This window comes from Candida oxycetoniae (genome assembly GCF_023343755.2).
Source record: "Candida oxycetoniae strain CBS 10844 chromosome Unknown scaffold3, whole genome shotgun sequence".
Lineage (NCBI taxonomy): Eukaryota > Fungi > Ascomycota > Pichiomycetes > Serinales > Debaryomycetaceae > Lodderomyces > Lodderomyces oxycetoniae.
Genome location: NW_026055368.1, coordinates 192,991 through 219,193, shown reverse-complemented (window position 1 = coordinate 219,193; position 26,203 = coordinate 192,991). Strand labels below are relative to the sequence as shown.

Here is a 26,203-nt window from a genome sequence, read left to right as displayed (position 1 = left end):
AATTGAAGAAGGGTATTGAAATTCAGAGCTGAAAAAAAAAAAAAAAAAAAAAAAAAATTCCACCAGATGAGCAGCTTCAAAGACGCTACCACATCTCTCATTATCGCATTAACAAACTCAAAAGCCAAGCACAGATTCTGTGCTTTTATATTTGAATGTGATATAATTATAAACAATGCTATACCGGAAACATAGCTCTGCGTCTTACAGCTCTTGTTTGTAGTATACAACTTTTTTGGTATAGTTCAAATGGGCAATTTTTTAGGTAACGCAACTTATAATTCTTCCGTTTCCACTTTTTTCCGATCCTTCTTTTTTTTTTTTTTTTTTTAAGGGGTTGTTTTGCAATTTGTGTACAAAGTTTTCGCATCCATCTTAAGTGGCTTTTTTTTGGTTTGTGTTTTTTGCAACACATGAGCGGCAATTGTGATTCATCTATTCATGATGACTCTAATGCCAAAAAAGCTTGCAAGTTCCGAGGTAATAAAGTCAGACCCAATATATAGCCTTACTGCGTATGAGAAGAAAAAAGTGGCACCTAGGTCAAGTGAACAGTTCAAAATAGGTCCTCCCTTTGGTAATACCATTCAAGTTGCACCTTTATTTATCAACTGCACTCACCAGGAAGTTCATCCCGAAGTGTTTGCAAGGATTGACCGAGGTTTTGACTCTGTAAAGGATCTATGGATAGGTTATAGGCGCAATTATTTTTCAGTTGTTTCATGTTTCCAGTTTCGAGAGTTTGGAGCCAAAAAATCGATATTTCAAGAAGGCGGATTTTACATCAAGACACTAGGCAAAACTCATGCGGTTAAAAGATTTGCATTAAGATTAGTTGGAAAATGTTCAGAGAATAACGTTGATGTCCGACTTTCTCAGCACACGGCAAAAAGAGACAAAGGCCCCATATTTGAGCCGCCAATTATTCCTGCAATACCAGGCACGTTACCAAGCCATTTAATTATCAAGCAAAGTTCTAATGTGAGGAAAATCTCACGGCTTCAAGAAGTGAACCATCTTTTCACGTGTGAATATGGCTCCCTCACGCCTAAATGCGCAGACTCGATATTGCACAATTATGACAAAAGCGAGCCCTATGTGAAAGTTGCAAAGTATGACCGAATTCAATTTGCAACTTCTTTGAATAGAAAAGTACCGCTGATGACTGATAACAAGAAGCTTCTGCTTCAAGTACAACTATTAGCAGAATTGGAGCCTGGCAATCCAAATACTTATGCCGTCGTAGCAGTTACAAACACACCTCCATTCTTTATCAGAGGACGATCGCCTTCAACCTATTCTGCAAGCTTGCCTCGCGTTAGGTGTGCAACTAGTCCCTTAAAGAGAGTGATCAATGTGCCCAATTTTGACAATGTAGCTCGGTACGTGCATGCGCCAGCAGTACCACCGCTTACAAGTGAAGACAATAAGGAAAACTTTGATGCAAGCACCTTTATAGAGGTAGACATGCCTAACTCAAGCGCCTTTATAGAGGTGGACATGCCTAATTCAAGTTTTGGTTTCATTGCTATTAACAATAATGAAGAAAAAGAACAAGAAAAAGATGAACAACAACAAGAAGATAGTGATCAAGATGATCAAAATTTCAGCTTAGGTTCATCTATTCCAAGGGGGTATACACCACAACTGGTTCATTGGGAGCCAGAGCTGCTTGATCCGCAGTTTCACTTGCTACGTGCATACCTGATGAACAATGACCATCATTACTCACATAATGTTGAAAGTTTTGCAGGTAGTTTTCAACGTCAACAACTTGAAAGTAAATACCAAAATGGCATTACCCACACGGATAGTTCAACAGTAGTCCGCACATTAACATCGACCGAGTCTTGGACAAGTATTTCACCAAAAAAACTTCATTTCAATTACTAAGAAAGGAAGAACATGGACCTATTTTTATTAAGCGCAGGGAAGGGCAAATGTGTAAATTGCAATTTCCCAGGTACTTTTTCATTTTATATTAACTAGTTAATCTAAAAATTCTAAATTCGTATATACAAATTGCCTTCAAACTCTTTCTACGCTTCAGTTTATAAAGTGTTATCATAAGGAAACCATCTTCCGACACTTGCTCTGGCAAATGAGTAAAAAGAAAAAAATAAAAGATTGAAAAAACAAAAGAACAAAAGGAAGAAGGAAAAAAAAAAAAATAGTTGAGGCTCTCTGATGCCAAACAAATTGGGAACTGCTTTGTCGACATAGATATATCTTTCCCAGAACACACTATACTAGTGCCATGTTGTTTTTCAGTTTTTTCAAAACCCTAGTAGATCAGGAGGTTATGGTGGAGCTAAAAAATGACTTAGAAATAAGAGGAACATTAAAGTCTGTGGATCAATTCTTGAATTTGAAGTTGGATAATATAATATGTATTAATGGGGACAAATACCCGTATCTTCAAGCAGTCAAAAATCTTTTCATTAGAGGATCAACCGTCCGATATGTTCATATGAATCCAAACTTGGTTGATTGCACATTGCTTCAGGACGCTTCACGGAGGGGTATGTCTTCATTATATATATATTTTTTTTTGTTTTCTTTTCCTTTCCTTTTAGGAGGGAGGGGACTCGAGGTTTTTCACAAAATACTAACATCCATCGCAGAGGCTATGGCGCAAGCAGCAAAGTAGGCGCGGCTTTGTAAATTCATGTATTATTTGAATAAAAACAAACGATTTTGCAGTTTCTTTTCTCTTGTTTCTTGTCTCTTGATGTGATTAGATTGCATCTTTTTTGGGTGTACTTAGCCTTAGATTACACTTTGCTCTTGTATGTCCGGATTCTTTACAATAAGAACAGGATACATTCTTTTTACTCTTTAGCTCTATTGGTTTGATTTTGAATCTTTCAGATAGATTTACAGGAGACGGCATCGTTTGCTGATTCACAGGAGACGGCATCGTTTGCTGATTCACAGGAGACGGCATCGTTTGCTGATTCACAGGAGACGGCATCGTTTGCTGATTCACAGGAGACGGCATCGTTTGCTGATTCACAGGAGACGGCATCGTTTGCTGATTCACAGGAGATGACATCGTTCGCTGCGTTTTCACTTCTTCTGTAGATAGTTGAATAGATTGCTTGGGAATTAAAACATACTCCCCTTCTGTATTACTGTGTACAATTGTCCTACAGTTTGGACATTTCACCTCTAAATGCAAAAGTTTCAAAAATTCATCATTAGTAATTTGAGTTGGCGTATCTAGTTGATGAGGAAGAGTTTCAATGTATCTGTTAATAAGTTCCAATTTCGTGCTGTATTCTTCTTTTAAAGCTTCTAGCTCTAGGTTTTTCTGAGTTACAATCTTTGCCAACTTATCAATCTCCTGTTGCAACTCTGTAACAGACATGCTTTGTTGAAATGCTCTACCCGCTGGTCAGAAGAAGAATTGTTAGCTCAGCTTCTTTTTCGCGAATCCATCTCCCATCTACCACTTTGAAAGCTTTGACAAGTGGTATTAAAAATACTTTTCACAGAGTATCTACATTAGTGCAACAACAACAACGACAGCTACAGCTACAGCTACAGTTACAACTACATCCCAAGCAACTTGAGTTTTAATCAAGCACCTCTTTATCCAAAGCCAGCATCATATACAGTACATCTACCTTTCTTTTTTTCCTTTCTTATTGCAAGATTATCAGAACTAAGTCTCCCCGACAAACTAAAATTTTCGGCTGTGATGGCCTTTGGCGGAAGTGCACTAGGTGCGCATACTCAGATTGTTAAAGAGATTTTTTCGTGTTCAAAGTGTCCAGTTCGATCCTTGCGGTTTTGGATAATTAACCGCTTGAGGAATCAGCGCGTTGTGTCCTGGTAATTAATAGCACCACCACTGGAGGGAAGCAATTCAGCACAGTAATGCTATCCGTGACGGAGGCGGTACTGGATGGCACATTGTTCGTTTGTTAATAATCTGAACTTGTCGTAGTGATACAACTCCTTGTTTTTTTTACTCAGAATAACGACACTATCGAGCAGAGCGAGATGGTGTTGTAGCAGGCTAGTCAATGTGCTCCACTATCTTATCTAATAACAACACTATCGAGCAGAGCGAGATGGTGTTGTAGCAGGCTAGTCAAGGTGCTCCACTATCTTATCTAATAACAACACTATCGAGCAGAGCGAGATGGTGTTGTAGCAGGCTAGTCAAGGTGCTCCACTATCTTATCTATATCATCTATGTACTTTTCTTCTCTATGTACTCTTCTTCTCTATGTACTTTTCTTCTCTATGTACTCTTCTTCTCCTTCTTTTTGAAAAAGCTCTTAATACTACGCTCCAAGTTTTGTCTTTCTAGTATTAACAAATTGAAAAGTAAAATCCCTGAACCAATAATACCCTGGATTAACTCTGACCAATCTTTAGCAATAAAAGAGCGTCCTTTAAAGACAATGTAATGCTGTGTAGCAAAAGTAGCCGCGGTGATTATGACCGAGGGTGTTATATACTGTAGCACTCTGAAAATGTCGATATTGATATGAGCCGCACCGTAGTATTTTGCAATGGCTTTGAAACAGTAGATCATTCGCAAAGACATATTTAGCATATTGGCAATGATCAACCCCGACAAACGGAGATCCAAGATTGTTATCAAATAATACAGAACTGCTAAAAGCAGAATAGTCATCACAGTCATAAATTTTGAATATCTTTTCACTTCGTCGGATTTAGCAGCGCTAGTGAAAATTGCTTCAAATATACCATTGAAAGCTAGGAATGGAATATATGCAATATATTCTAGAAATAGGTCGTATATATCTGATTTTGACCAATTATCCCCTCTGCGTATCAAAAATTTCAACAAAAATGGACCATTGGTAACACCTGCAAAGATTATGAATAAGCATAAATTGAAATAAAATAAACAAATCATCTTGATGTATGTAAATGTTTCAAAATAAGATGCCTTCAATGATCTAGTGTCGCCGTCACTGCTACCATTGTTTATGACCTTGGTTAACATCAATCTTGTTGATTCTTCAAGAGGCTGAAACAATAGTCTTGCAATGATCGAGCCGTAATTTGTGACAATTGCATAGATGCCTTGCTCTTCAATGGTACACAAATAACTTATCAAAAACCTGTCTCCTTCAGTTAAAAGCTGCTTAAATATCATTTGAACAAAAAAGCTTTTAAAGATCTGCAACAGACCAAAATCAAAGTAAATGGTTTTCCCTTCATCTACAGGTACCACAAACAACTGTAAGTTAGTGTTGTTTGCCTTGTTAAATCCGCTAAATGAGTACAAGTACATTGCAAATAACGTGAAGGAATAAGCAAACTGCCCCAAAACAAAAGACAAAGTAGCAACACCATCAAATTCTCGACCCTCGAAAAATCGACTCGACAAAAGCACGCACACAAAGGTCATGGCGCATTTCATAAACATGGCAACTCCTTCAAACTTGGTTCTTTTACCAATATCCAAGTCATATTGGTATACACAGTAAATTGGTTCTATTGCCAATTCCAAAAAAGTCAGCACCAAAAGCGTTGCAATAGCAAGCTTATGGAAAGGTAGTTTCAATAGAAAATCTTGAAAATTAGCCGATCGATAGCCTTGAAGATAGCCAACGATAATAGTTATGGGAACCCCCAACAATGTTGCTACCGACCCTAAATTCACCACCTTCTGTAGAGTCTTGGTTTTCGATTGATCAAACTTAACGCGCTGAACCGATAGTCTGATCGACTCCCTACTGAAAAACAAAACACTTGATTGCAAAAAGTCCAAGTAAGCAGCTATACCAAATACTGGTGCAGAGATAAACCTAATCATTCCTTGGTTGAGAACAAAGGTAAACAACTTTGTGAGTACTTGTACAAAAATCAAGGATGTTACCCTTTGTGTAGAGCCGTCAACAACACTTTGTCTCCCGTCATCTTGATCGTTGGTCATGGATCTAAAGTCTATAACCCTATTACTCTTGTCTCTTCCTTCTCTCTTAACAATTGATTCCTTGAAAAATTATCCAATACTAAAGATTGCACAAAGATTATAGACACCCCTCTTTTCAGGATGGGAAAAAAAAAAAAAGAATGTGAAGTTTTTTTTCTCTCTCTCACTCTCATAGTTTTTCAAAGTATAAGACATTTTCATCCATTCAACAAAGAGCTAATAGTAATCCTTAGACATACATGAGAGACTCATATGGAGTATTGATTCTGAATTGGAAGTCGTAAATACATCAGAGTAACATCAAGTCTTTTCCCGATTGTCCCTTTGAGATTTGAAAGAACGGAAAACAACCCACAAAAAAAAAAAAAAAGAAAATAAAAAGAAAAATAAAAAGGAAAAGGAAAAGAACAAATTGAAGATTGATTCTATAAGCACGCGATCTTGGTCTTAATAATGGAGCAAAATGCCAGAGATATAGAACTCAGAGAGCAGGACCGCTGGTTACCCATAGCTAATGTGGCAAGATTGATGAAAAATACACTACCGCCGACTGCAAAAGTTTCAAAGGATGCCAAAGAGTGTATGCAAGAATGCGTATCTGAGTTTATTTCATTCATCACAAGTGAAGCTAGCGACAAGTGCTTACGAGAGAAGAGGAAAACCATTAATGGAGAAGACATTTTGTATTCGATGTACGATTTGGGCTTTGAGAATTATGCCGAAGTGTTGAAGATATATTTAGCAAAATACAGAGAACAACAGGTTTTGAGACAAGAAAGAGGCGAGACTAGGTTGACCAAGAAACAGGCAAAGATTCAAGTAGCACAAGAAGCTGCTGCCGCCGCTGCCGCCGCTGCCGCTGTCGCATCGGAATCCTCGCTTGGCGAGTTAGGCGAGAATAATGATGGTTTGGAAATGAAGGAAGTACTGGATCTCGAGTACGATCATTCGAATCCCACAGATTCATTGGAGTCGATAGATTTGGGTGAACAGTTTGAAGGTATTGCGGAAGTTACAGAGCAAGCAAATGGTGTTGACTCTGTTGAAAAGTAGAGCCGAAAAGTACTCATTGGATTTATTGTAGAAATATGTAACATATTTATTAAAAATTGGGCCCGAGAATCTGATATTTTAACTTGTACGTCTGCTAACTAGTGACGCCAATCTGTTGGAAAGCCGTGATTTTCTATTGTGGACACTTGCAGAGGAAGAAGGGGAAGAAGGGGAAGAAGAGGAAGAAGAGGAAGAAGGGGAAGAAGGGGAAGAAAGAGTAAAGAAGAGGAAGAAAAAGGTGCCTTGACTTATTGGGGATGTAAACAAATCTTTGCTTCATCATAAATACAAACTGAGTGACAATACGCGTCACTATTTAAACAAACTCTTCTGAACTTTCAAAACTTTGAAAGAACTACTACAACCAGTACCAAGTATTGTCAAGTATGAAGTCAAACTTTTATTACTCATATACTACTACAAAAAGCCCCAAAATCAGCTATTCAGCAATAATCTCACATCTGCTTATGCTTCAACGGCTTCCTCGATTTCCTTATACTCCCCAAAATCAGCTATTCAGCAATAATCTCACATCTGCTCATGCTTCAACGGCTTCCTCGGTTTCCTTATACTCCCCTTCTTCTTTTCCGTCATCATTTTTTGCGTCCTCTTCCTCTTCCTCTTTCTCTTCCGCTTCTTCTCCCTCGTTGTCCTCCTCTTTTAAGATCCCAACCTCCTTATCCAACTTCTCAGAGGCTGCGTTAAAGTCAATCTGTTTTCCTCTTGTACGCCTGCCCGTCGAGATTATATTGCTTTCATCAATCTCGTTCAATTGGTCTTCATCTTCTTCGTCCTCTTCTTCGTCTGCCAATTTAGACCCCTCAAAGTCGTCGTCCTCATTTTCATCGTCATCTTCTTCATCCTCCTCCTCCTCGTCTACCTCCGCGTCTACTTCCTCGTCATCTTCATCCTCCTCCTCTACATCATCGTCTTCTTTCTCTTTCTTCTCTCCATTTGCGGCTTTCTTCTCCTTAGACTTGGACTCGGACTCCACCTTGGACTCATCATCGTCGTCATAGGTTCTTCTCTTTTGTTTCTTCTTTTTCTCTGGTTCCGCTTTGGTTTCACCTTCTGATTCTCTTTTCTTGGAGGTGGAGCTTTGCACAGAATCACCATCATCACCACCTTCTACATTGACATCATTCCCCTCCTGAGATACACCTGCTGGGGCTACTTCTTTTTTCTGATCCTCGTGGATCTGTTTTACCTCTCGTTCCGACATACTCTTGCTAAAAACAACTCAATTGAAATATGAGAAAGGACAAATTGGAACAAAGTGTCAACTACTGGAATGAATGGAATTTTATATTGTGAGTTGAAATTTTTCGCTAAATTGCTCTTTGCTATTTTGGACGTGTGCGGATTTTTGTTGACAATGTGATGAATTTACCAATAGTTGTTATAAAAATGAGACCACTATGGAGCAGAGCGAGATACCAACACTATCGAGCGAAGCGAGATGGTGAAGAAACACTGAGGAGCCCAAAGCGACTCTAGTTGAAAAATATTAAATAGAGCAGAAACACTATCGAGCGAAGCGAGATAGTGACAGAGTATCTCTACAAAGTGTTGATAGTATCGCTACAAAGTGTCAATAGAGCATCTCTACAAAGTGTTGATAGTATCGCTACAAAGTGTCGATAGAGCATCTCTACTACGTGTCGATAGTGTCGATAGAGCATCTCTACTACGTGTCTCACCACTATCTCGCTTCGCTCGATAGTGTCGATAGTGTCGATAGAGCATCTCTACTACGTGTCTCTCCACTATCTCGCTTCGCTCGATAGTGTCGATAGTGTCGATAGAGCATCTCTACTACGTGTCTCTCCACTATCTCGCTTCGCTCGATAGTGTCGATAGTGTCGATAGAGCATCTCTACTACGTGTCTCTCCACTATCTCGCTTCGCTCGATAGTGTCGATAGTGTCGATAGAGCATCTCTACTACGTGTCTCTCCACTATCTCGCTTCGCTCGATAGTGTCGATAGTGTCGATAGAGCATCTCTACTACGTGTCTCTCCACTATCTCGCTTCGCTCGATAGTGTCGATAGTGTAAAAAATCCAATATATATGCGCATCAAGTGAAATTTTCAAAGGTCATCGAAGCATTGAGTTTTTCAATAAACTAAAGTTTAAAAGTGCACGATATACCAAAGAAATGGTATGTTACTGGGTATGGATGACGAGTTTAACGAAATACTAACCTTCTCTTTACAAGTCTGTCAAATTGCCTATCAACAAAAAGACAAAAATGTCTGACCTAATCAACTATCGTCTCAAAATCTTGACTATTGATAATCGAACCTATGTAGGCTCCCTTCTCTCGTTCGACAAACACCTCAATTTGGTTTTGGCAGATACGAAGGAATCTAGGATAACGAAGAAAAGCTGGAACGAGTTGAAGAAAAAGAAAAAGAGTAAAACGAACCCTATGCCAGTGCCGAATTCCAATACACCACTTTTCCCATCGACTGATGTTCCCCCAACAACTAAACTCGATGTAACAAAAAGGCACTTGGGTTTGATTATTTTGAGAGGAGAACAAATCGTGAGTCTTTCCATTGAAACTGGACCATTAACTGATATAAAATCAAGAGTTACCGGTAAGGGAACAAGTCGACCTTTGATCCACCCCGTTAGTAAGATAAAGAAACTTGCATAATCCAAACATAAAAAAAGAGAGAGAGAGAGAAGTAAACTAAACTGAACTGAACTGAACTTTGACAGTTTGCCAATGTTAGTTATATACATTTTTTGTTAGCTTGGCTTTTATATTTCACATCTGTTGAATATCACATCTGTTGAATATCACATCTGTTTATTATCACATCTGTTTATTATTTCACATCTGTTTTGATATCACATCTGTTTATTATTTCAATCTTTTCGTCCGTATAACTTTATCTAGCAACATCCACCGTTATTCTTACCACGAGTCTTCTCTTTAGGTGCTGGTGTCAAGCTTATTGTAGGACCATTGGTTGCTGCCTTCAAGCCACCTTGCTCATTAGTATCCAACTGGTGTTTTGAAATCATCTCATATATGTTCTTTAACAACTGATGAAAACTCAAATCGACGTTATCTGAGCTTAATGCAGAAGCTTCTGTGAATAGCAAGTTATTTTCTATGGCAAAATTTCTCGCTTCTTCCGTAGGCACAGCTCGCAAATGATCCAAATCGGATTTGTTGCCTACCAACTCAATAACAATATTTGCATCTGCATGCTCCCTCAACTCTTTCAACCAACGGCTAACACTTTCGTAACTTTCGGTTTTGGCAATATCATAAACAATCAATGCACCAAGGGCACCTCTATAATAAGCCGAAGTTATAGCTCTATACCTCTCTTGTCCTGCTGTATCCCAGATTTGTGCCTTGACTCTTTTGCCGTCAATCTCCAACGTACGCGTGGCAAACTCAACTCCAATAGTCGACCTGCTTTCTAAATTGAACTCATCCCTAGTGAAACGAGATAACAAGTTAGATTTACCAACACCAGAATCACCAATAAGCACTATCTTGTATAAATACTCGTAGTCGTATGAATAATCATCTGTATTGTCAGACATCCTGTATCAAAAAAAAATCCTGAGTTTATCTAAAACCTGAAGCTAATCTATTCTTACCTTGCCTTTATCAAAGTTGGATGAAATAGAGCCCTTGATAGATACAGTGGGTGGGGGGGAGGTGACAGCAAACTTGTAGAGACTAACAACGTTCTAACTGACTTTATATCAATAACCTTAAAAAGCTCGTCTTGGACTAATAATGTCTACCTTTATACGATTGATGTTTTTCACTCGTACCTCTGCTCCTTTTGTTTTGGTGTTGATTTCCTTCAACGTATAAAAATTTATTGTTGCATATTTAAATTTTTTTTTTTCGTTTTTTTTTTTTTTCACAAATAGAGAAAGAAGAAAGAAGCAAGAAGAGTTCATCTTACCGAGCTTTGTTATTAAACTCTCTATTCTGTTTTCACAATTGGGAATAAGCTATAGAGAATAGTCTTGGATTGATGTCTAATGTGTACACTATCGAGCAGAGCGAGATAGTGGAGCACGCTGGCTACAACAAAGCTCATTATCAGTCTTTTTTTTTATCTTGTTTTATTATTATCGAATATCGTAATCCTTTTGTAATAATCCTGATTTCTCAAGACTCGTGAAATCAACAGGGTCGTTGGTGACAGCTAATGTTTCCATTGGATAATTTCCATCAACCTCGTGTTGTTGCACCAACTTCTGAGGATAATTTCCATCAACCTCGTGTTGTTGCACCAACTTCTGAGGATAATTTCCATCAACCTCGTGTTGTTGCACCAACTTCTGAGGATAATTTCCATCAACCTCGTGTTGTTGCACCAACTTCTGAGGATAATTTCCATCAACCTCGTGTTGTTGCACCAACTTCTGAGGATAATTTCCATCAACCTCGTGTTGTTGCACCAACTTCTGAGGATAATTCTCTTTACGAATATATTGTCTTGTAAACGAAGAAATGTGAACTTCCATGAGTCCAACTTTTTCCATAAACTCTCGCCTACTATCAATAATGTTATTTATACTACTTCTCCATTGATTAACCTCGGTGATTTTCATGTCAACATCTTTACTTCCATCGTGAACCAAATACTTGTAAAGAATGCTCAATCGAATCTGGAAATAGGTAATCATTCGTATCAAGTAAGCTGCAATGTATCGCAATTCTCCAATGTAAGGTGCAATTGTCCCATTTGAAAACTGCTGTGAAGCTGCCATCTGTAAGTCCTTGTCAAATATATCGAAATCATCATCGCTTGCAAATACATCCATCATCAAGGGACTAGTTAAATCGCGAAGAAAAAAGTACTTAAGCTGAGGGCATATGGCAAAAAACGATCTTTTAAAAGCTTTATAAAACAAATAAAGAATTTTTTCCATGATTCCTTGGGATTTCCTACCAGCGATAAACCTACCGGGGAATATCTTGACCCACCGCATAATAATTTCATAAAGTAACCGTTGTTGAAGTTCCATATCCGCCAAGCTCTCATTCAACTGCGGAATATAATGTTGAATCGCATCATTTAAAAATGCTAAAAGTTCATGATATTTCAAGTAAAGAAACCGATGTGTCGAATATTCCTCCAATGTTGAAGTGGATCTTGTCACTATTGGTAATAATATCTCTCCAAATTTCGTAAGAAGATGTTGACATTCAGATAAAAACAGCGGATTGTAACCCGGTATGTAAACCGACATTGACACATTAGTAACTAACCTCAAATACACGGGGATGATTACAGGTTCAGTCATTGAATTTGCATTATAGGATAATACGTTAAACATGCCATCTCTAAAGCAAATTGTTGAGTCTAGCGAACTCTCAGGATCATAAACAGACATAAGACTCAAGATGTAGGATACAGAACTTACCACGTCTGGTTCAAGGTTAGCTTTCAATGTAATTCGAAGACCTTTTATAACTTCATCATAATACTTTATGGACTTAACAAGGCATGTTCGCCGTACATTATCCAATTGAGTTCCTCTAGAACTCAGCGATGTTTCTTCGCTACTGCTGTAGTACTTGTATGAATCCCCAAAACAATTTGAAATCAAGTAGTTGGTGCTCAAATTTAGTAAACAGTAAAACATAAAGTGGCTAGTGTATCCTTTCCATACAAACGAGTTTAGCCAAAGCTTGTAAAATTCTCGAATCTGCGTTAAAGTAGCCTCGCCGCTTAGTACTAACGGTCCCATTTCTTTAAGCATCCTTCTAAGCTTCAAATCGTAATTGATGTTTACCCTCTTTGTGCACTTGAAAGTTGTTAGAAGAATTAATGCTCGAGGTAGTAGACACAGCAGCTGGTGGTCCAAAAGTTTATTGGAAATTAGCAAATTTGTGTTTTGATTAATCATTGCACAGTCGTTTTGCATAAAGTATACTGGGTATGTTATCTCATTTCCGGAATCAATTGGTAGCAAATTATCATAATTTTGAGTAATTAGTTGGCTCGTACTGCTACTACTATTGTCCAGAGGAAGTTTTAATTTATCGACTGTCACTGTAAGAATATTGTGTTGTTCCTCTGTGCTAAACGATGTAGGAGAATGATGATTACTGTTGTTGTTATTATTATTATTACTGTTATTACTATTATTAGTGGTAGTGTTATCATTATGGTTTGCAAGTTCCCGTTGTGATTCCAATGCAGGAGTAGTCGACACCAGTCGCTTCCTCTTTGACCCTATAACTTTTTTTTTCGAGGCATTGATATTTAAGCTTGATGGCTCAGTTTGAATAGAATCTTCTTCTTCTTCTTCTTCTTCTTCTTCTTCTTCTTTTTCTTTTTCTTTTTCAAAATCGTTGGATTTTTTCAGATTGCGCGGTCGCTGTTTCAATGCCCGTTGCAGCTTAACTTCCCTCAACTCCTTTAATTGTTCCTTGGTATAATCGAGATACCCACATTTGACTTTGTGTTTTACACAATTGAAGCATGCGGGTAAATCTTCGGAACATTTAACCCGCCTTTTCTTGCAATTGGGACACCCCATTTTGGAATTTTTGTGCTTTCGCCGTTTGGCCTTTTCGCTCAGCAGATTGTCAACCAGCGACGACGCCGTTGAGAGCGACTCAACCGAACTATTCTTCGACGTTATTGTATTGGTATCTAGGGTAACTATCCTGTCTGTGCTCTTATCCATTGAGCAAAAAAAAAAAAAGACAACCTCTTATCTTTACCTAACAAGAAGTTGAAAGGAAAAAAAACCCTTTTGCTTTCCCTAGTGCTTCTTTTTACCTTATTCTTACTTCTTTTTGCCTTATTCTTGCTTCTTTTTACCTTATTCTTGCTTCTTTTTGCCTTATTCTTGCTTCTTTTTGCCTTATTCGTGCTTCTTTTTGCCTTATTCTTACTTCTTTTTCCTTCTTTTTCCTTTTTTTTCCTTGTTTTTCCTTGTTTTTCCTTGTTTTTCCTTGTTTCCTGTACCTGAAATCAATAGATAAGCACCAGCACAATAAGGTTTTTATCGGAAATAGCTCCCATTATATAAAAACCAACAAACCGACAAACAATGGCTCCAATTTTGGAAAAAATTCCCATGTCACCTATTGACAGAATGCCCATCGATGGATTTTCTCTTTTGGGTCGAGTTCCAAGGTAGTGTGCACATTACCAATTAGTACCACTATATTTTTTTTTATATATTTATTTTTCTTCTTCTTCTTCTTCTTCTTCTTCTTCTTGTTCTTGTTGTTGTTCTTCTTCTTGTTGTTTCATTTAATCGCCCCTAGCTGTAACGGGAACTTTGATTAAATATATTATTGCAATAGTGCAATATTGTAAGATGGTTGTAGTTTTTAGTAAACTAATTGCTCTATATGATTAATGGGCCTGATCTAAACGGCGTTTTTTATGGCCAAAAAATAAAAATAAAAAAAAAAAAGAAGAATCCGAGGATCAGATTAAGGTGTTGTTAAAGGATAGATTCCAGGAATCCTTCTTTAAGAAAGGATTTGCTAAAAAAGAATTTATTTCAAGGTTAAACGTTATTTCAGGTTTAAATGTTATTTCAAGGTTAAAAGTTTCAAGGTTAAAAGTTATTTCAAGGTTAAAAGTTTATTTAGAGATTAAGTATGAAACCTTATTCTTGATATCGATTTCTCTCTGTGTTTCCCGAGATTGAACTGAACGTCAACCTTGTTTGATGGAGATGTGATGGAGTTGTGACATAAAAGTATAATTTACCATATGGATTGGATTTGGAGAATAGGGGCAGCCTTTGAGGGGCAGCCTCTGAGGGGGACTTGATACAAAGTGTAATATGTGAACACCATATCGTATTAGTTGTAAAAAAATTTTGTAGCCCAGTTGAATTATTTGTGATAATTTGTATAACCATGTAAAAATATATTTCTAAATGGGTTTCTCCCTAATGAAATTTTTATTGAGATAAACAATTACAAGCAAATGAAAAGGCCTCCTGTTAACTTTTGAAAGTGACGGAGAAATAATTATTTTTTGGCAAGACCAATTGAGGTTGAGAAAAAACTTTAAATTGGATAAAGTTTCACAATGGGACAGGTTTGGGATAAGTTTGGGATAACTTTTCTTTAAATTGGACAAGTTTTCTTCTATACTATAATGTGTAGAAAAAACGCCTTTAGCTAAGACAAGATTTCTCTATTATTGGCGCCGCCTTTGAACAAAAAAGCTGGCCATTTGGATGTTTTCCTTCTCTCTTTACACGCCAAGTCTTGAAAATAAACCATCCTGTATCATAGGTACCCAATCCTAACAAATAATGAATCAATCTCTATAGTGAGCAAGACTAGACGAGTGAAACGAGTCTAGTCGAGAAGAGGAGCCAGCATTTATAAGGTGCTAGCATTTATAAGAAGCCAGCATTTATAAGGTGCTAGCATTTATAATGTACTAGTATTTTTAATGTGCTAACATTTATAAGAAGCTAGCATTTATAATGTACTAGTATTTATAAGAAGCTAACTTTTACAATGTACTAGTATTTATAATCCGCTAACTTTTATAAGGAGCTAGCATTTATCATGTGTTAGCATTTATAATGCACCTAACATTTATAGTGAGTCTAACATTTATAGTGAGGCCAAACTCTATAGGGCTAATCTATCCTCTATAGGGTCAATTTACCCCTCTATAAGGCCAATCTACCCCTCTATAAGGCCAATCTACCCCTCTATAAGGCCAATCTACCCCTCTATAAGGCCAATCTACCCCTCTATAAGGCCAATCTACCCCTCTATAAGGCCAATCTACCCCTCTATAAGGCCAATCTCTATTTTCAATGAGTCTATAAGACAATATACCCCCACAGCAGCTATTCTACTCTTCTCGACTAGACTCGTTTCACTCGTCTAGTCTTTCTAAGCCAGCTCTCGATATTTTATTCAAATCAGGACTTAAATTCAAGATTCTGCTTCTCTTTCTCTCGTCTCAACTCTTGAAAGTCACCAAGCAATTTATACGCTTCATTGATGGTCAATTCAAAAGGTGCCTGCACTAATGTATATTCTGGTATAACATCTTGTTCATTTGCCACTCCATTGATTAAATTTTGATATGAAACTAATAAATTGTTTTCAATGTCACCTGCACTATCGACTAATAATGTATCGTTAAAGCTAAAAGTTTGTGGTATCGGACCAAATCCAAAATTCCGGTAATGTATCTCAACTACTGGATCTTGGAAACAATTCTTTCGAAACCACTCAGTTTGGTAATGATTATAGCTGTACAAGTGTTTCATATCTACCAGCTTCATACCCATATCCCAAAGCCGGTGGAAAGGTAGTGACATTGGGAAATGCAAAAAATGATAGTAGTCAAAATGGGTGTTTGAAAACTCCTCGATAATCACTTCATTCCATGCCTTCATCATCAATTCACGCTTGGAAGTTTCAGTCAAGTTTATTAACAAGTTATATCGCTTATAAAAGAAATCGTGGACTCGGATACAATACTGACATACATATTGCAAATAACTATTCTTCAATGGTTGTGGTGGTGGTGTCATTGGAAATACCCTTATTAAATGAGGATAACAGAATAAAGCACGCGGAAATAGGTTTGGAAGCATCATCATCAACACTTTATACAAGTACAAAACAACAAGCTCGAATTCGTCAGTAGTGAAATTCGGTAAAACAAAGAGCCCCGATGGTGCCAGTATTAACCAATCTCGAACTACTTGATAGGAATCAAATTTAAATGCCCAATCATCAAACTTTTTGCTGAATTCAATTAAATCGTTATAGGAACAAAGTGCCTGGAAATTGCAGCTTTTCTTAGCATACACCTCTAGACTCAAAATAAATCTATTGAGTTCCTTTAAACACTTTTGGTCATAAGCAGGAAAGTACCACGACTTGGAGGCATTAGCCACATATTTGAGAACCGAGGGACACGTTATTTGTTGATGCTTGACAATTATGTCCCTTGTGAGTTGAACCAAGCCTGAGCCAAAAGTAAACGACTGGTCAACCGTTTCCTCCTCATAGATTGCAATTATATGGAGGTACAAGGAAGATAACAGTGCGCGGGACATACTAGCCACATCTCGTTTATTTAGCATTTGCCGCAAATTGTTCAATGCTTTGCCATAGTAAACGACAAATTTCGCAACTAGATTTTCCCTTAGACTCATTATTTCCAGGGGCTTCTTTATGCACAAGAATGCACGATATGCGTTTCGATACATGAAGCTGCATGTAAGTGCTAACAACGTAAAAAATAATGTAGGGCTTGTTAGATAAAGGACAAGTTCTGGTAAATATGAGTTGTTTTGTAAAAAAATTGAATTTTGCAAATGTTTGTAGTCTAGTCTTTTAAAACAAGTTGGTAAGAGACGAGGCTGGTAAGTTTCTGCTCGTATTGGATTGGTACTGGACATCCTCGAATCATACTTGTTTGAAGTATGTATTGAAAAAAATATGTATATATATATAAAAATAAAGGATACCGTACCTTCTTTGGTGGAATCTATAGGCAAAAGTAGGTGGCTGTTTCAAAGATGGACGTTTGGAATAGATGATGGAATATATACTTGACGTAGATATAGCTGTAATCACAATTTCAATTTCAATTTCAATTTCAATTTCAATGAGTTGAAAAGAGCAAAATGTCCATTGAGAGAAAATGGTTAGTTAAAAGGGAATGGGATTTCCATTTGCCGAGGCGCAGAGTGCTTAGATTGCAGACTCTGAGGTTTTGCTTCCTACTCACTCTGTACTATGTAAAAAGCCGAAACTCTCATTTTGCTATTACTCTCAAGGGCTTGTATAGATGCATTTTTTAAGGGAAGAAAGTGAGAGAAGAAAGTCACAGAATAGGAAAGAGATTGAGGGACTGGGATAGGGGAGAGAAGATGAATAAATCACAAGAAAAGGGTCATACTTAAAATGAGTCTCCATAATTGTAAATACAGAGAAGAGAGACACAAGGGAAAAGAAAAGGAAGATAAGAGAACCAGGAGAAGGAGATGAGAAAAGAGAAGGAAGAGACGACCAAGTGCTGGTCCACTATCTCGCTCTGCTCGATAGTGTCTCACAGAGTCTTGTTTACTTTCGATGAGAACTTGAGATTTTGACTACAAAATAGACACATAACCTGGAATGATAAACATATGGTGGCATCTATAGATACAACCCAAAAAGATATAAAAGTAGATTTATGGTTAAACGAAAATTAGCCGAAACTTAAAAGCTTAACGGAACATTAGTACAATATTGATTCCTATACTCTATTCACTCACTGTACAGAAAACATCTTTCCCTCTACAGCTGAGCCCATTTCAATACCTCTAAAGAACAAACAACTATAAAAATCGTGGTAGGCAAAGTCAATACTACGTATCCCCAAAACAAAACACCCGACATTTCTCTTTGGTATATTCCGTTCAATTGCGAAATTTGACTCAACTGAATTGCTGGAGGACTTATAGTCAACACAAATGCAACAATCAAAAAAATCGGATCATCCAAAATGGAAAGGTTGATATATTTGACACATACGGTAATTATCGGAAGTAATATAATTGGAGGTAAAATCATTCTTGATACTAGTGAGCCAAAAAGCATTCGGTTATAATGTTTTGAAGCCGCCGGTATATCTTGCGAAGGGTACAAATTTGAGCCTAAAACTATTAGGATAAGTGGTACTGAAACTGAACCCAAGTTTGTAATTGCTTTAGTGAATGTGTTTTGAATAAATGATCCATCGCTGGTTTCATTTCCCGAACTGAAAAACACGCGTTGTAATGGAGTTGACGCAACTACAACACTGATCAACATTGTATATAAAGGGGGGTTCATAAATGCAAGAAACAGCTTCACAAATGAGAGTCCAGCCACCTTGGATAGAAAAGTTGAAATTCTACCCTGACTTTGAATCTTGACTTCCCTGTGTTCATCATCATCATCTTCATCTTCATTATCATCATCATCGGAATTGGATGATGAAGAGCAAGAAGAGGCTGATGCTGATGCTGATGCTGATGCCAAAGCTGATGCTGAGGCTGAGGCTGAGGCTGAGGACGATGACTCTGAGGCTGAGGATGGCTCAACTTCGTTTGAGACTTCCTCCACTTCTGCTTGATCGATATACAAAGCTTGTTCGCCATCAAGTAATCTTGATTGTTCTGAAAGCACCAAGGCTCCATTCTTTGTATAGTAAGTATTCAATTCCAAATGAGACCTCTTTCTCAACAATTTATTAAAACCCCAAGACCATCTCAAAATTTGTCCCAATTGCTGGAAAATCAACAAATACAAGATACCTCTACCTGCAACTTTGTCGCTATCGTCATCATCTATATCTTCCCAATATAGACCAGGCAAAGTATATGCCAAACTCAAAGTGAGCGACACGGGAAGGGAATTTGAGTTACCAAATACTGCCATAGCAGTAACGAAATCTGATTCGGGGTCATTTAATTGTAAAAAAAACGAAGTTACCCTAGAACATCCATAAGCAATCAAGGTTGAAATGGCGAAAAATATAGGGATAACAATAATATCAAGAAGCTTTGATATACTTAGTGAACTTGCTAATTTGGAAAATATAAGACATGGTGTGAATAAGTCGACATTTAGTGAGCTTAGTAGCTTTTGACCTTGCGTGTTTAACAACCCCGATCTAGCGGCAATGAACCCTGCAAGACATATAATAACAACCTCTAAAACGGCTTCAAAGGTTAAACGCGATGTATCGATAAAGGAAAGAGAAGTGGTGCTATTTGATAGGAGCAAACTTCTCATCGATTGCTAGGAAAAACAAGACACAAACAACAAAAAGATGTAGCTTTACCTGACCCACTGCTGTAATTAGATCCAAAATGGATATAGGAAACCCAAAGCTCTTATACTAGTAGAAAAAAATTTCATTAAAGTGCTTATCTTTCTACTGTGGCATATTATAACATATTTATATGGAACGACATAATAAAAAAATATTATGCGCTAGAAAATCCAGGGAACAAAGCAATAAAGAGAAAGGAGCTCTCAGAGAAAAGAAACATAGGCTGAATAGAGAAATATAGAATAGAGAAATATAGGCTGAATAGAAACATAGGCTGAATAGAACAAAGGGTGATTAGAGTTTGAGTTTGAGTTTACATTTTTTTGGTGAGGGATTGAGACGAGATGAGATGAGATGATTCAGGATGAGAGCACAAAAGAATGGTGGCAATGTGTATAGTAATTTGTGTACTAATGTAGTAATTCGGCGTTTGCCATGCCGTCTAATGTATCAAGTGAGTATAATAATCTAGGCTTGCACTGCTGACTAGACCATTACTACCCCTGACTCTGTTTTTTCTCACTATATGCTATTGCTATCTAGATTATGTCAAGGAAGATTAAAGAGTTAAAAGCCCTGACATTAAATAGTTAAATGCCTTGACATTAAAGAGTTAAAAGCCTTGACATTAAAGAGTTAAAAGCCTTGACATTAAATAGTTAAATGCCTTGACATTAAATAGTTAAAAGCCTTGATATGGAAACCCCATTATACTTGGGGCGCGGATAATATCACGTGACTTTATTTATTTCTTTTCCCACTCTCTCTTTCTCTCCTAAAGGATGAATTATCCGAGCTAGTTGAGATATACTGGTTGAACAAATCAGTCCAGCTTAGATTGGTTCAAAATCTTAATGATAAAGGTTAGTTGAACAAATCAGTCACTTCTATTAAGTCACTCCGCCCATCACCTATTTTTTACGAGTAACGATTAGACGATTATCCGAGGAGCCGAGGAGCCGCTGAGATGGGAGGGTTCAAAGATAAAGGTCAGTTGACGGAGTTAAACAAATCAGAAACTCCTATTCTTCTATGCTCTACTCCGCCATCACCTATTTTTTACAAGTGACGATTTTCTCAACTAGGACCCACGTGTGCCTTTTGGTGCACGTGTACCTTTGTTTTTGTTTGTTTGTTTTTGACAATGTCTGAGACAATGCTTGCTTTTTCTTGTCACACCAAGAAAGTAAAGGAGACAATAATAAATCGAACCATGACACTGACACTATCGAGTGACACTAACACTATCGAGCAGAGCGAGATAGTGGACTGCATTAAAGTAGACGTGTAGACCATACACTATCGAGTGACACTGACACTATCGAGCAGAGGGAGATAGTGGAACACATTAAAGTAGACGTGTAGACCATACACTATCGAGTGACACTGACACTATCGAGCAGAGCGAGATAGTGGACTACATTAAAGTAGACGTGCAGACCATACACTATCTCGCTCTGTTCGATAGTGGAACACATTAAAGTAGACGTGTAGACCATACACTATCTCGCTCTGCTCGATAGTGGATATACTATCGAGCAGCACTTTGTAGCTTGTTATACCACTGACCAAGAGACACTGAGTAGCTGCCATCAACACTAGCTGCCACCACTAACTACTATTATACTTTTCAACACAAGTGAATAGGCTGTGCAGTTGGACGAGAATATAAAAAGAGGCAATGACACGATACAAGAGGAGGGCGAGTATCAAGATTATTTATCTTACCCTATTCTACTCCCGAGTCACTATATGGCTCTCTTTCTACTTCCCTCTATGGCTCTATTTTTAAACTCATTGAATTGCCGCAAAAAAAAGTAATTAGCCACAAAATGTATAAATATCGGATAATTGGATTTAACGATGCAAGCGTATCTTGATTAAACACCATTTTAGAGTCTCTGAAAGCTGGGATGCGTCACGGTATGATAATAATAAGACGCGGGGCAAGGTAATAGATTATGAGAATCCTCACAAGACTAATGAGCTCAATCTTCTTGCACCAATTTTTTTCCTCTCTAGTAAGCTTAATTCAGCTATTTCTTCTCTAGTGATGTTCAACCATTTCCCTAGTGAAGCTCAGCTGAATCTTTCATAAAGGTCTCATAGCTGATGAGACCCGTTCCCGTTCTTGGGATCTGATTTATTTCGCGACTTTGATTTCAAAGTTGCAATAACACAGATCCATGTTATAGTAAGTAGTAGATAAGAGAATTCACCAAGGATCATATCCATCTTCTTTCTTCCATTACCAACCACCTGCTACATCCATCTTCTTTCTTCCATTACCTAATATATCCATCTTCTTTCTTCCATTACCAACCACCTGCTACATCCATCTTCTTTCTTCCATTACCTAATATATCCATCTTCTTTCTTCCATTACTAACCACCTGCTACATCCTTCGCCTTATTCTTTCGTCCAACTCCGCCCAACTCCGCCCATCGTCGCCCGCGACAAACCCGCCCCAGCAAATCAACGCGAAATCAAAACAAAAAAGGCGCTCCGGAAAATAAAAAAAGATTCAAAGGGAAGCTTTGTTGGTGATGCTTGCACAGATCGATACCACGACCATAACAACAAGCCAACAAGCACAAGCACAAGCACAAGCACAGCATCCTCACCTGCTACTCATTCCAGAGAATCTTTATCTGTTTTCCTTTTTTTTTTTTTTTAAATCCCTTCATTTCTCATGATCATATAACACTCCAAAAACTAATGGGTCTAATAAAACAAGAGACTCCCTATCTTCCATATATGCCTTCAAGGAGGAGTAACAATGACAGAGATTTAGCGCCAAAAAAGCATAACAAGGCATGGTATCATGATAAGAACACATCCTCCGAGAACGAGGCCATTGAAAGTAGTATGGATGCTGATTATACTAATGGAGACTCGGTCTCCGAAAGGTCCGTCGATGGGGAATGCGATACTTTTGATAAAACTCCATCGCCAAAGAAAATATTGGACTTGAAAGACGAAAACTACTTTGGCTTTGCATCTACTCCTTTACATCCAAATCACGCTGTTTCGTTTCTTTCTCCTATAAGAAGACTAAATGATTTGCATTTGCAGTCTCAGACTATTGAGGAATTGACTTCAAATGAAGAAGAGGATTTCGAAGCATGTCAAGACGATAAGGAGAAGAAGGAAGAAGAAGAAGAAGAAGAAGAAGAAGAGGAGGAGGAGGAGGAGGAGGAGGATCATGAATACGCAATAGGAAACAAGACAATTTCCAATAACTCTGACGAGTCCGATAACGAACAATTTCCAACGTCGCCGCCTAAATATATCAATGTTAAAAAGAGACTACATCTGAATTTCGAATCTTCTCGAATAGCTACACCACTAATGAGCAATAATGACATCACTATGAAACTGGCTACTTGCCAGTCCGCATCCGAAGGCATATCTGGATCAACTTCAAAACTAAGCTTCTCACCAAATGATTCAACACCGTGTCCACCACAACCCAAACGAAAAAAGCTCAAATTCAAACAAACATCGACTAAAACCATACTTGATTTAAACTATGCTAGAAAGACATCTTTGCAGGATCTACCACCAAGACCTATTTTGCCAAACTCACAAGATGAGGAAATTGATGAGAAATACGAATCGAATTTGTTTGAAAGGCGAGATATGGAATCAACACCAATATCTCAATCAACTCCTTCATCGCTGAGATCATCAACTCCCCCTCCGCCTCCTCTTCCGCCACTAGCGGAGTACGGTCCGCCTATCAATGGATACAAATTTGTCAAACCGAAAACAAGAGTATCTTATTTCAAGTATGAAACGCCGAGAAAATCGGATCGATATAAACAGTTAAAGGACTCTTATAATAGTCGAAATTATCAAATAATTGGAGAACTATCAGTCACATCGGCAGGATTGATGAATGAAAAAGAAGAGGATGTTCACATTGGGGATAAGAGAATTGTCGATTCTTCTTATTCAAATTCATTTAATACTAATAATCAAGTGGAGGAAATACGACACGAATACCACAGTAAATTGAAATTACCGTTGGTTCCACCATATTTCTATCAGGAAAACCTCAAAGACGAACAACTACTACAGCTTCTCAACCAAGCTGCTGTTGAAGAATTTTATGATATAATTGTAGAAGGATCCATGCTTGAACTATTGAAACAAGAACGATTCAAATGGCATCCGGATAAATGGGTTGGCAAATCTAAAAACGGGAATGCCACAGGATTATCCCTAAAGGTTATTGAACAATTAAGTCAAATAATCAATGTATTGATTGAAACGTATAATGACACATAATTACAAAATTTTTTTTTTTACAAAATTACTTGCTTTTCTCTTTATTCTCAGCTATGCTTTCTCCATTCTCTTTGGGTACTTGGGTATCGGTATCCTCTTCTACGACGCCATCTTTATCATTCAAAGTAGTTATTTCATCAGCATCATCACCTTCCATATCCTTATCCACTTCCACTCCCACTTCCACATCCTCTTCCACTTCCACATCCTCTTCCACTTCCACGTCCTCTTCCACTTCCACTTCCACATCCTCTTCTCCCTCGACATCCTCTTCCCCCTCTTCTTCCGCTTCTCCTTCCACATCCTCCTCCTCCAAGTCCTCATCTTCCACTTCCACCTCCTCTGCACCATCCTCCTCCAAGCCCTCCTCCTCTTCTTCTTCTTCTTCTTCCTCCTCCTCCTCTTCTTCTTCGTCCTCCTCTTCCTCTTCCTCGTCGTCTTCTTCTATATCATCTGGCTGTTCTGGCGGATACTCATCGGCATTACTCTCATTATCCCATACAATATTAAACCTCGTCACTCTTGGTTTTTCAGCTAGTATATTTCTCACCACATGATCAACTTGTACTTTTGCCGGTGGGTTTTCCCTCAATTCCTCAGTATCATACTCATTATTGACATAGTATCCAACTCGAACAAACTCTCGGTCACTATACGAGCAACTCAATATTATAACAGTAACGCTAACTAGTTCACTTGCTGGGATCAACTCGGGACTTGGAGCATCGGCCTTGAATAAAAAGGAGTTTACACCAACAGGCACGGGACCAACCAATATTGAGTCTAATTCTTGATCGTGATCTAAGGAGTCCGACGATCCAACATAGGTCAATTTCCATTCTAAATCTTCCTTTAACGATTCAAGACATTCAAAAGTGATTTGAAACTCATAAGGGTCACTGAACTTGGCCGGATTATTTAGCACTTCAATCCCTGTTAATGATACAATTGACATAACACAGCAGCAACAACAACAACAACAACAAGACACGCGTATGGGTTCCCTATTTAGTTTCCTATAACTAGGTTAAGAAGAAAAGAGTATGTATTAAATGATAGGCCACTTTTGTATAATGCGCGCACTGTTTGAAAAAGACAGACGCGTAAGTAATTTTTTTCAACCTCATCTCATCATCAACAGTGTATCAACACTATCGAGCAGAGCGAGATAGTGGAGCACTTCATAGCTTGTAGCAACACTATCGAGCAGAGCGAGATAGTGATGATAGAGTTGATAGTGTCGATAGTCAGTGCTGCCCCACTATCGAGCAAAGCAGATAGTGGAGCACTTTATAGCAACACTATCGAGCAGAGCGAGGTAGTGGAGCACTTCATAGCTTGTAGCAACACTATCGAGCAGAGCGAGATGGTGGATCACTAACTAGCTTGTTACACCACTAACTAGCTTGTTACACCACTAACTAGCTTGTTACACCACTAACTAGCTTGTTACACCACTAACTAGCTTGTTACACCACTAACTAGCTTGTTACACCACTAACTAGCTTGTTACACCACTAACTAGCTTGTTACACCACTATCTCGCTCTGCTCGATAGTGTTGATAGTGTAGATAGTGTCTCTAATCAGTGCTGCTCAACTATCTCGCTCTGCTCGATTGTGGAGCACTAACTAGCTTGTTACAACACTATCTCGCTCTGCTCGATAGTGTTGATAGTGTTGATAGTGTTGATAGTGTTGACAGTGTTGATAGTGTTGACAGTATCGTCTACAAGTTCAATCAATTTCAAGATGCGACTTTTTGTAATATTCACCATGAAAGACTATATAAAGACTAAATAATGTAAAAGACCAATACCGAAATATATTCAATCTGAGTGAAAAGGGGACATGATGACCCTGTCAATAAAGTAAAATAGCTTCATTTTCCAGAATCTTACTTTCCTCCCAAGTGAATAAATAAAAAATGAAAAAAAAAAAATACCAACTCAAACGGTTACCAGCACCAGGTTGAAATTGATATAGAAATGAAAATAATGAAATAAAAACCCACCACTTCTCCGCCATTTGCACCACTTCTCCATTTGCACCACTTCTCTGCCATTTGCACATCTTTTCTTTTGTTTTGTTTTTTAATTAATCTTTTTGTTAATCTTC

General features: G+C 38.0%; 11 protein-coding genes across 11 annotated transcripts; 4 read left to right on the top strand and 7 right to left on the bottom strand. All coding sequences in view use genetic code 12, as the record gives it.

Annotated features, from left to right (window-relative positions):
- Nucleotides 1-453: 453 nt before the first annotated feature.
- Nucleotides 454-3,084, top strand: KGF56_001193 (uncharacterized protein; the record flags this gene model as incomplete). Its single annotated transcript, XM_049322290.1, has 3 exons — nucleotides 454-1,858; nucleotides 2,328-2,522; nucleotides 2,876-3,084. 3 exons carry the CDS (start codon nucleotides 454-456, stop codon nucleotides 3,082-3,084), a joined length of 1,809 nt encoding a protein of 602 aa, XP_049181719.1.
- Nucleotides 3,085-4,252: 1,168 nt separating this feature from the next.
- KGF56_001192 (glycolipid translocation protein) lies at nucleotides 4,253-5,803 on the bottom strand (the record flags this gene model as incomplete). Its single annotated transcript, XM_049322289.1, has 1 exon — nucleotides 4,253-5,803. One exon carries the CDS (start codon nucleotides 5,801-5,803, stop codon nucleotides 4,253-4,255), a length of 1,551 nt encoding a protein of 516 aa, XP_049181718.1.
- Nucleotides 5,804-6,376: 573 nt separating this feature from the next.
- HAP31 (Hap31p) lies at nucleotides 6,377-6,976 on the top strand (the record flags this gene model as incomplete). The annotated part of the gene is made up of 1 exon (XM_049322288.1): nucleotides 6,377-6,976. One exon carries the CDS (start codon nucleotides 6,377-6,379, stop codon nucleotides 6,974-6,976), a length of 600 nt encoding a protein of 199 aa, XP_049181717.1.
- Nucleotides 6,977-7,514: 538 nt separating this feature from the next.
- On the bottom strand, nucleotides 7,515-8,198 carry KGF56_001190 (histone H2A.Z-specific chaperone CHZ1; the record flags this gene model as incomplete). The annotated part of the gene is made up of 1 exon (XM_049322287.1): nucleotides 7,515-8,198. The coding sequence occupies one exon, from the start codon at nucleotides 8,196-8,198 to the stop codon at nucleotides 7,515-7,517; it is 684 nt and encodes a 227-aa protein (XP_049181716.1).
- A 937-nt stretch (nucleotides 8,199-9,135) lies between these two features.
- KGF56_001189 (mRNA splicing protein) lies at nucleotides 9,136-9,639 on the top strand (the record flags this gene model as incomplete). The annotated part of the gene is made up of 2 exons (XM_049322285.1): nucleotides 9,136-9,138; nucleotides 9,196-9,639. The coding sequence occupies 2 exons, from the start codon at nucleotides 9,136-9,138 to the stop codon at nucleotides 9,637-9,639; spliced, it is 447 nt and encodes a 148-aa protein (XP_049181715.1).
- A 242-nt stretch (nucleotides 9,640-9,881) lies between these two features.
- YPT31 (Rab family GTPase) lies at nucleotides 9,882-10,547 on the bottom strand (the record flags this gene model as incomplete). The annotated part of the gene is made up of 1 exon (XM_049322284.1): nucleotides 9,882-10,547. The coding sequence occupies one exon, from the start codon at nucleotides 10,545-10,547 to the stop codon at nucleotides 9,882-9,884; it is 666 nt and encodes a 221-aa protein (XP_049181714.1).
- A 543-nt stretch (nucleotides 10,548-11,090) lies between these two features.
- On the bottom strand, nucleotides 11,091-13,664 carry ECM22 (Ecm22p; the record flags this gene model as incomplete). Its single annotated transcript, XM_049322283.1, has 1 exon — nucleotides 11,091-13,664. The coding sequence occupies one exon, from the start codon at nucleotides 13,662-13,664 to the stop codon at nucleotides 11,091-11,093; it is 2,574 nt and encodes an 857-aa protein (XP_049181713.1).
- A 2,226-nt stretch (nucleotides 13,665-15,890) lies between these two features.
- Nucleotides 15,891-17,141, bottom strand: KGF56_001186 (uncharacterized protein; the record flags this gene model as incomplete). Its single annotated transcript, XM_049322282.1, has 1 exon — nucleotides 15,891-17,141. One exon carries the CDS (start codon nucleotides 17,139-17,141, stop codon nucleotides 15,891-15,893), a length of 1,251 nt encoding a protein of 416 aa, XP_049181712.1.
- Nucleotides 17,142-18,270: 1,129 nt separating this feature from the next.
- On the bottom strand, nucleotides 18,271-19,752 carry KGF56_001185 (uncharacterized protein; the record flags this gene model as incomplete). The annotated part of the gene is made up of 1 exon (XM_049322281.1): nucleotides 18,271-19,752. The coding sequence occupies one exon, from the start codon at nucleotides 19,750-19,752 to the stop codon at nucleotides 18,271-18,273; it is 1,482 nt and encodes a 493-aa protein (XP_049181711.1).
- A 2,798-nt stretch (nucleotides 19,753-22,550) lies between these two features.
- Nucleotides 22,551-24,086, top strand: KGF56_001184 (uncharacterized protein; the record flags this gene model as incomplete). The annotated part of the gene is made up of 1 exon (XM_049322280.1): nucleotides 22,551-24,086. The coding sequence occupies one exon, from the start codon at nucleotides 22,551-22,553 to the stop codon at nucleotides 24,084-24,086; it is 1,536 nt and encodes a 511-aa protein (XP_049181710.1).
- A 25-nt stretch (nucleotides 24,087-24,111) lies between these two features.
- On the bottom strand, nucleotides 24,112-25,041 carry ASF1 (nucleosome assembly factor; the record flags this gene model as incomplete). The annotated part of the gene is made up of 1 exon (XM_049322279.1): nucleotides 24,112-25,041. The coding sequence occupies one exon, from the start codon at nucleotides 25,039-25,041 to the stop codon at nucleotides 24,112-24,114; it is 930 nt and encodes a 309-aa protein (XP_049181709.1).
- Between the last annotated feature and the right edge of the window lie 1,162 nt (nucleotides 25,042-26,203).